The sequence below is a fragment of the Lemur catta genome, chromosome 14 (assembly GCF_020740605.2).
Source record: "Lemur catta isolate mLemCat1 chromosome 14, mLemCat1.pri, whole genome shotgun sequence".
In the NCBI taxonomy this organism is placed as follows: domain Eukaryota; kingdom Metazoa; phylum Chordata; class Mammalia; order Primates; family Lemuridae; genus Lemur; species Lemur catta.
In genome coordinates, this window is record NC_059141.1 from 11,605,238 (window position 1) to 11,615,447 (window position 10,210).

At 40.2% G+C, this 10,210-nt stretch overlaps 1 protein-coding gene across 3 annotated transcripts in view; it reads right to left on the minus strand.

The window, feature by feature from the left end:
• The window catches only part of ENO4 (enolase 4), a 30,630-nt gene that overhangs the window by 19,685 nt on the left and 735 nt on the right, over nt 1-10,210 (minus strand). For all 3 annotated transcript variants that reach the window (XM_045569060.1, XM_045569061.1, XM_045569059.1), the window contains exons 2-4: nt 5,646-5,774; nt 4,670-4,860; nt 2,773-2,918 (exon numbers count right to left, since the gene is read on the minus strand). In XM_045569060.1, the coding sequence (XP_045425016.1) occupies nt 2,773-2,918; nt 4,670-4,860; nt 5,646-5,774 (466 nt within the window). The remainder of the gene's footprint in view (nt 1-2,772; nt 2,919-4,669; nt 4,861-5,645; nt 5,775-10,210) is intronic.

Sequence of the window (10,210 nt, forward strand, 5' to 3'; positions counted from 1 at the left end):
CATGGGGAACAATTGCAAATTTGCCATGATACACTGCATTGTAGTGAAGTCATAGCCTTTAGTGCATCCATCACTGTAGCAACACACATTGTACCCACCTGGCAACCTCCCAACACCCACCCTCCTCCCCCACCCCCACCCCCACCCCCACCCCTACCCCTCAAAATTCCTTTGACTATTTGAGCTCTTTTTTGGTACCATATGAACTTTAGAATTGGTTTTTCCTAATTCTGCAAAAAAAAAAATGATATTGGTATTTTGATAGGAATTGCATTGAACCTGTAGATTGCTTTGGGCAGTATGATAATTTTAATGATACTAATTCTTCTGATCCATGAGCATGTTATGTTCTTACATTGTTCATCATCTATAATTTCTGTCAGTGTTTTGTAGTTTTCCTTGTAGAGATCTTTCACCTACTTGGTTACATATATTCCTTGGTATTTTATTTTGTAGCTATTATAAATGGGACTGCCTTCTTGATTTTGTTCCCAGCTAGATTGTTATTGGCGTATAGAAATGCTACTGATTTCTGTACATTGATTTTGTAGCCTGAAATGTTGCTGAATTCATTTATCAAATCTGAGAGTTTTTTGTTGGAGTCTTTAGGGTTTTCTAGATATAAGATTGTATCATCACCAAACAGGGATAATTTGACTTTTTCTTTTCTAACTTGGATGCCTGTTAGTTTTTTCTCTTCCCTGATTGCTCTGGTGAGCACTTCCAGTACTATGTTGAGTAAGAGTGGTGACAGTGGGCATCTTGTCTTATTCCGGTTCTTAGAGGAAATGCCTTCAACTTCTCCCCATTAAGTATGATGTTGGCTGTGGGGTTGTGATATCTGGCCTTTATTATATTGATGTTCCATCTATGCCTAGTTTGTTGAGAGTTTTTGTCGTGAATGGATCCTAAATTTTATCAAGTGTTTTTTCTGCATCTATTGAGATGATCATATGGTTTTTGTCCTTAATTCTGTTGATGTGCGGTATCACATTTGTTGATTTGTGTATGTTGAACTATCCTTGCATCCTTGGTATAAAACCCATTTAATCATGGTGTATTCTTTTGATGTGCTGTTGGATTCAACTTGCAAGTATTTCATTGAGGATTTTTACCTATGTTCAGCAGGGATACTGGTCTGTATTTTGCTGTTGTTGTGTTCTTGTCTGGGTGATACTGGCCTCGTAGAATGAGGGAAAATTCCCTCCTCAATTTTTTAAAACAGTTTCAGGATGACTGGTATTAGCTCTTCTTTGTAGGTCTGATAGACTCTGGCTGTGAATCCATCTGGTCCCAGGCTTTTTTTGGTTGGGAGATTTTTTATTACTGATTCAATCTTGCTACTCATTATTGGTCTGTTTAGGAGTTCTGTTTCTTCAGGGTTCAATCTCAGGAGGTTGTATGTTTCCAGAAATTTATCCATTTCCTCTAGGTTTTCTAGTTTGTAAGTGTACTGTTGTTCATAATATTCTCTAATGATCTTTTGTATTTCTGTGGTATCAGTTGTACTGTCTCCTTTTTCATTTCTTATTTATTTGGATCTTCTCTCTGCTTGGTTAGTCAAGCTAGTGGTTTATCAAATTTTGCTTATCTTTTTGAAGAACCAACTTTTAGTTTTGTTGATCCTTTATATTGCTTTTTTGGTTTCTATTTCTCTTAGTTTTGTTCTGATCTTTGTTATTTCTTCTGCTAACTTTGGGTTTGATTTGTTCTTATTTTTCTAGTTCCTTGAGGTGTAAAGTTAGGTTGTTAATTAACCAGGAGAGCCTGGTTTCCTGTCACTCCTTGGCTGGGCAGCACCTGCAGCCGTGTCAGCGTGAACTCCTTAAGTTCCAGGTTGTATCATTCAAAGCAACCACCAAATGAACATCCATTGCTGGTGTCTACCTATAACTCAGTAGTGGTCATCCCTCCTTCCCAAGGGAAGATTGGTCAAATATAATTCTTTTGCCTTGGGCAATTCTCTTCTCCTCTCTTCTGCTCTCCTATGCACACCTAACATGGGCCTCAGGATCCGAATCTATGAAAATAAGGGTCCTTTTCTCCATGGAATCTCTTGTCTCTTCCTGTTTCTGGTGCTTTCCTACTCAGTGGAACTCACATTTATTGGGTGTTTGGTTTGTGCCTGGCATCATGCTTAGCATGGGCAATGGCAAGTTGAATGACGCATGATTCATGCCCTCAAGGAGCATGCTCTAGTTCAGTAGACATACAAAACACTGTTATAATACTAGACATAGCTCCAGAATTAACATACTGTTGGAAGGCATGGAGCAATTAGCAAAGTAAAGTGATAACTTCAATTACTTGCTTTAAAATAATAAAGTTTTCTAAAGAAAATGTTTATTTATGTTACATAGGACTGAAGAAATGTTAGTTGTCCATATCAAAGGTTATCAAAACTCTTTAAAGTATGGAGTGGCTTTTTGATTAGTTAATGGAAATTCAAGGGAGGTGAAAGGTCCCCCATGCCATCTCACCCCCACCCTACCCCCTATATTGCCACTGCTCAACGCACTTTATTTAATAAGTGCTCGTCTCTGGATGAGAAATTGTTTTATCTTACAAATAAAAATGGAGGGTGGGGTGGGGTGCAACCCTGCCCACCCACACAGCAGCTTTCAGTGAGGACGTAGCATGGAGGATGGACAGCTCTCAGCTGGGTGCCCAACCTGGGTCTGCAGCAAAGAGACCCAGAAAGACAGTCCAGCTTCAGCCTTTCTTCCTCCCATATTTGTTACTAAGGGTGCTGCAAGATACTAAGCCACTCACCTTGCTTTTGTCCTTTTTTTTTTGTAGGAGATGGAGGAGAAGGTGGTGGTATTAGAGGTAGAGGTGTAGGCACTGTTGAGTCTTCCAGGCTCTTTTCCAATTCTTTTCTCTCCGTATCTTCTTGTACTTTATTTGCAAAGAATATCCTTAATGGCAAGAACATACGGTTTTACAATGGGATATTGAAGAATAGCACTCTGTAATTCTGGTCATGTTTTAGAGCTGACCCCAATATGGTTCAATAAATAACTCTGCTTTTTAGCTACTTAAGAACAAATCAGATTCAATTTCCAAGGCCAGAAAATAATGATGCTGTTATAAAACGGTGTTGAAGAACTGAAATTTATTTTGCCCTGTAAATAAAAAAGAATTCAGGTGCTAATATTTAAAATCATTTAAGCCTTGTTTGCATTTTTAAAGTAAAATCTGAAGACATAATTTAAGGCCTACTGGATTTTCTTCTTGTATAAATGACCATCAGAAAACAAGTGCATCAAGAATAAACAGTGAAATACAGCATTATGTGGAGGACTTCCTTTCTTTTTTCTTTTTTTTTGGGGGGGAGGGGTGCTTAAAATAAATACTTTTTTAAAACCTTTGGGAAAGCCCACTTAGGTACATTTACATAAAATGTCAGCCCCCTACAATAAAAAGAAGAGGCTAAAAACTTAGAGAGAAAAAAATGAGTAAACAAAAAACAAAGACTTGGGAATCAGATCTGTATCATATTTAGTAGTAATCCAAATGCCAGTGGGGCAATGCTTTTAAAGTATGAGGGAAGTTGATTTCAACAGAGAATTCTATACTCAGCTAAATTATCAAACACAAGGGCAAAGTACAGACATTCCCACACATGTAAGAACTCAAAAACTTTACATCCTACGTACTCTTTTTCATCCTTGTTTTTAAAGAATATAACCCAGCAAAACAAGAAAGAGGAGAATATGAGATCCAGAAACAAGAGAACAATGAAGTCTTTATGGCATCTCTGTAATAGGTCTACAGATGGGAATTTTGGGGAGGGAAAACTCCAGGAAAAAAGGAATGTAATAAAATAGAAGGTATAACAGAGATGTTGAGAAAAAAACTCAGTAGATGATAATTAACAGATAAGGCCAAATATATATATAGATAGAGAGAGAGAAAGAGAGAGAGAGAGAGAGAGAGAGAGAGAAATAGCATTGAGAAACTCCAAGAAAACCGAAAAACTATTTAAAAAAAAGTTTGTGTTTTTTTTTTTAACAGAAGTCACCATCCAACTCTGAAGCAAACTAAAACATGGTATTATACACAATTAAGCAACTGATAAAGCTTAAGGAAAGAGAATCCAGTTGACCTTCCTTTGGCCAAGAGGGTCGTGGCATTGGACCTATGCAAAGGAAAAGGGATTTCTAACCCATTACTTGGTCAGGCATTGAACAATACTTACATGGCCCTAGTAAATGCTTCCCTGATTTTCAAATGTTAGAGTCAACCTATGGGCAAAGCATGCAAGACTTGGTTGTGGCTGGAGGACAGAATGTAAGCGTCAGCCATTGTGACCACATTACAGGACATGAGAAGCTCACAGGTGGCAAATGAGGGCTTGGGGAGAGAGAAAGGACATCCTCTGGATTCGTAACTTGATTCTTTTCTGGGAAACTTTTTACTGAATCTTAGGAGAGCTCTATGCAAGAAAAGGGAACAAAAGGCCCTATGTAGCCTTACATAGTAAGATTTTAATAACAGGATTTTCAGGAGAAAAACAGTATTTTATGCTAAATGTTGCTGATTTCACATATGCTTCTTAAACCGACTTTCCAACTCTATTGACAGACATGTTTTATTGGTGGGTGAATGGAAAGACAACAGACACATATTTATAACTGATGTTTATATTTCACAGTGGGAGCTGTACCTGAGCAGGTGATCCACCGCCACCTGGTCGGTGGGTGCAAGGCCCTGAAGCTCCTGGGTGATGGGGCCGTTGACCCAGTGCACAGCTGTGCTGACCGCACTGGCCCTCTCTGCCTCCTCTGCTTCAGCCAGCTCAGGCACAGCGCTCTCGTGGACTTCAAAGTGAGTCGAGATCACCACAGAACATATGTTCTGAAAATTATATAAATATGTTCTACATTTTCTCTACCTCTCACAGAAAATAAGAAATTGAATTAATCCAGCTTTTAATGTGTATGATATTTTCTCACCAACTTCAAAGGGAAAACGAGAATATATAATTTTCTTTGAGATATTTTTATAGGTGTTGAAACACTGTGGAACCCAACTTCATGGAACATTTAAAATTATTACTTCCTTAAAATATCCTTATAAAAACCCTATATTGAACTTCATTTTTTATCATTACCTCTCTAATAAATAACTGCAAGAATACAAATAGATTCAATAATAATTATTCTCTTCCCAGAGACTGTAGCAAAATTATTTCTAACAAATACGTAGCAATTAAAGTAAATTAAAATGAATTGTTAGAACTATCAAAATGAATTATTTTCTTTATTTAGATCAGTCTACATATTATAAATCCATATATAAATATATGAACCTATAAACCTCTACATAGACTTATAGAACTTATCACATTTGTAATGTCAGAGTTTTAAAACTATTTTGGCTTCATTTTCTTTCTCACTGTTGGATCATCTTCAGGTTAGTATGTCTTATCTGTAACCAAATTACACTTAAACATAAGCCATCATGGCTGATTGTATGATTCATGCTTACATGACTACCTATGAATAGTGTGTGTATATGTATGTATACATTTCACAAACACTGAATTTCAAAACATTAATGTTCTGCAGTTTAGACAAGAATTGCTAACAAGTACAGTGGGGCAAAGACATATTAAAGAACACATTTAAACTGCCTCATACCTTGGGAAAGTTTTGAATGGTGCAGAATGTTTCCACTTGCAGAGTTGGAAGCCCCAGTCCATCCAGTACGTTTTTCCCCACTATTTTGTGTATGGTAGGAGGCTTGGCAAGTTTAGAAAAGTAGTTTGCCTTCAACACACACAAAAAAAGCAAAAATCAAAAACCACATCTGATTTATCTTCAAAAGGCCATTCACAGTTATCCTAGTTTCTGCTAAACTTCTCCATGAGTATCCTTCCTGGTGCCGGGATTAGACTGGCAGCTCTGTGGAACTGCCCTGTCCTCACGTCCTGAAATTTGAATTCAGCCTGATGCTGAGTCTCTGCTACCTGGGGCAATTTGTGGTCTCTTGAACTCTCAGCAGAAACTTGCATACATTTCTTAATTTAAAGGCCCTGTGTAACTGTTTCGGAGGCCTTATAGTCAACTCAGTTCCCTAAACTATTCCTCTTTTCAAGATGCAGAAGTCAATTGTTCTCTATAATGCTGTGGTGCATTCAAATTTAAGAAACCTGAAGTGGGCTGATTTTTATTCCTCCCAGCAAAGCATCTGATATTGTAACGGTAAAGACTTATGCAGTGGCTGTATCTCACTCACCATCAGCTCATGCATCGTCCTGTGCAGGGAGTTAGCTACGCTCTCAGCAAGAAATAGGGTCCCTCAGGCAGGGGTCATCGCAAAGGATGAAAAAATAATAGGAAATACAAGTAAAACAATACAGAGAGGCAAAAATATAGTTTATAAAGAATAGATTTATGAAAATAGGTAAAGGAGGGTGCTGGGATGTCTACATGATTTTCCCATCAATTGTGCAGCCCAGACTGAAGTTTTACATCAGCATTTACAGGTACAGTGATTGGTTGCCAGGGGTAACAGATTTACATAATAACAGGTAGCTCAGTTTAGGTTCAAAGTCTTCCAAAAGGCTTCTACAGATCCCTTAATTAACTCTATCTATGTGAACAAATGGTTACAAAATCTTTCTAGGACAAACTTCTAAGTTTTAAAATAAAGCTATCACTTTAGCAAAAACAGAGACATCGTGGCTCTGGTTACTGTGTACTAGGACAGAATTTTCAGAAGTAAGCAAGAGCTATCCCTTATGCTAATTACTTTAACCGCATGGTCCATTTGGGGGCCCATCTCGGGCAGCACGTCTTTATCGATCAGCTCCCATCCCGAGGCTCCATGCAAAACCTGCTTTGTCGTTCAAAGCAGGTGAGAACCACAGGCCTGAGACTGCAGTGTCACCTTGGAATGCAGCTGCTACTGACCATTGAGACGCCCTCCTGAGGCAAGGCAGCTTTTGATATGCAAACTAACATGTTCACATTTTCCTTCAGGGCAAAGCCTTGCAAAACTCCTGAAATCATTTCTGTCTCTAAAAATATAGGGGGCATTTCTATAAATCAATATTTCGTAGGCTCAACAGTCCTGTCTGTTCAAAGAAGCTTTTTGGAAACCTCAGTAATAGCAGTTTCATTGACATGGAAAAGCACAAGCCATTTGGAAGTGATCCAATAAAAAGGCTGAAGACAGAGAATGAACCTGAGGTAGAAAGTCCACCAAGGAGCCTGGTGTTTCTAAATAGAGGATCAGGAGTTAGGAGGATCTCCAAGAAGGGAAAGTGAAGGCACACCCTCCTTGCTCTCCTTATTACCAGATAGTATTGGGTTCCTTGTTTTCATTTAGCAGACCAGGTCTCTGATCTTTCAGTTCAAAATCTAGTGACTTCAACTTAGACAACAAATCATCTAACACACACAATGTGCCAGCTCAGAGGTGAGGCTCCAGCAGAATGAAAGCAAAGCCAATTTTCAACCCATCCATGCATTTTAAGAATGATGGTTTGTACATTATAGGGTAAGTGCCTAAATGAATTTAGATAGAATCAGGGAAAGAAAAATGCTATTTAGCTTTTACTTTGTGTGTTATAGAGAGTTCAGTTTAACAAGCACAGAACACCTACAATGTGCAACATATTGTGTTAGGAGGGGAAGGAAACTAACATTTTTAAAGTGTTTAATATGAACTTTGAAGGAGTGACTATGTCTTATCACGGTATCACATACCACAGTGCCTGGCATATATAGGATTCCATCCCTGGGAACTTTGTATACCTTATGCCATTAAATTCTCAACACAACCCTCTGAAGTAGGTAATACCATCTCTATTCCACAGATGAACAAACTGAATTCCAGAGAAATTAACTGTCTGAGATCACATAGCCAATTTTTAAATCGTCTACTGCTTTGGAACAGACCACCCCAAAACATAGTGGCTTAAACCATTAATTTGCTGATGATTCCACAGTATGGGCTGGGCTCAACTGGGAAATTCTTTTGCTGGTCTTGCCTGGGGTCTCTTATGTAGATGTAGGCATCTGGAGGCTTGACTGGGGCCAGAATATCCACGGTGTTTTCACCCACAAGTCCAGTGCCTCAGCTGCGCTGACTGGGCATCTGTCTTTCTCACAGGGTATCCTGGGGCCTTGCATCTGCCGGAGCCTCTCTCTACATGATCTCTCTCTCTCCAGCAGGCTACTCTACATGATCTCTCTCTCTCCAGCAGGCTAATTGAGATATCCTCACAGCATGATGACTAGCTTCCAAGAGGACAAGCCTCAGGATGCCAGCACTCATCACGCCTCTGTTTGTATCATGCTTGTCAAGGTCCTATTGATCAAAGGAAGTTACATTGGCCAAGTCCAGAGTCGATGTGGGAGGGACTTACATAAGAGCGTTCACACTGGAGGTGTGGTTCATTGGGGGACAGCTATTTAAGTGGCAGAGCTAAGAATCAAACCCAGTTCTTCTCGATTTCCAATCCAAAACTCTTTCAATAGTAAGCTTTATGATGAAGAAATAAATAGTACTGTTACTGCCTACAAGGATCTTTCCCTTGCCTGATTTCCTCTATTATGTAACAGAAGTATAGAAGAAATGGCATTTGAGCTGAACACTGGAGGAGGTGTAATTTCAACAGGCAGATAAGGATGGGGCAGTAGAGAGCAGATACCTCAGGCAGAGGGAATAGGATAAGCAAAGGGAGAGAAGTGGGAAACTTCTGGGTTTAGGGGGTAGTCAGTGGTCCAGTGTGGAGGAGCAGAGTGGGGAGTGGGAGATGAGGCTGTCGCCAGAGGTAGGGCGGTGAGCTCTACGAACCATGCACATGAAGCCCAGCAAGCAAGGGTCAGCTACTGGTGGTTTCTGAGGAAAAGAATTAGGGTCAGACTTGAGTATTAGGACATTGCTCTGGCAGCACTCTGCAGGATGGACTCAATAGAGGGAAAGACCAGGTAAGAACAGGATGGCCAAAACTAGGGCAGTGACACAGAAAATGAAAAAGAGGTTGCCTTTTTGCTAATGCAATTCCTAAACATCTTTCAAACTCCAAGCCAAAGCTTTCCTGGATACTACAACCCACAGAGATCTCCTCCATCCCTGAATTCCTTTAATAGGCATATAGTGATCTGCCCCTCAATCGAGCACACAGTCACATACCACCTTATCTTTTGTTCCAATTATTTTACGTATCAGTGGCTTTTGTCCCTAAGTAAGCTATAAGCTCCCAGAGAGCTGTGCAAATCAATGTCCTGGCTGCCTAACAGACTGGGAAGAACATTACCCTGGGGAACAACAGTCCAACTTTTTAGTCTTGTGCTCTAAGTCACTGTGAGACAATTGCTTAGTGTCTTTGTAAAATGAGGAAGTTAGACTAGATAGCATCCAAAAATTCCTCTAGCAAGAGATAATAGAAAGAGAAAGAAATTAGAGTCAAGTATTCCCTCATTCATCCCACAAATAGTTCTTGAGTGTCCACTATGTACCATGCACTCTGCAGGGACGCAGACATGGTTTGATTTGTTTTCTTCTGTTACTGACTGTGTGCATTGGGAAAATCATTTAAGTTTCACAGGGTCACAGGTTATTTGTAAAATGGGAGTCGTGATTTTTACCTTGCAGTGGTTCTAAGGAGTGAGATAAACACAGTACAAGGGGCTCAGTAAACACCACGCCCTCCACCTTTGATGGGCCATGACTGAGGGGAAAAAACATTCCTACAGCAACCTCTGTATCAACTGCGGCAACAAGATTTGGTTTTGAATCCTTACAGCACATTGTGCTTCTTCACAGCACTTACCATTCTGCTTGGTGCGGTCATACTGCCTGCATGCTTTCCCTGCGCACAGCGCAAACCCATACCAGCCCTGATCCCGCTGCCTTCCAGACAGTCACTGTAGGTTAGTTACTTAAGGATCTGGAAGTGGGAAAACTCTCGCCTTTGTTTTAACTGCTCATTGCTTAAGACTAAGGTATGTGCCAGCTCTCAGAACTGGGCACAGGGGCTCAGGTGGTAAGAAAAGGCCCCTGCCCTCAACAGAAGCTCACGCGCTGCCTAGGGAGGCTGCCTCAGAGGATCACAGTGCACGTAGGAAGAGTCATAGGAACATAGGACGATTAGTCTAAGGTGAAGTGGGCAAGGCTTTGGTCAGAATTTTGAAGTTTAGGGAGGGGCTGTTCAGGTGGGGACAGGCATCCAGGCAGAGGAGGGCGCCCAAGG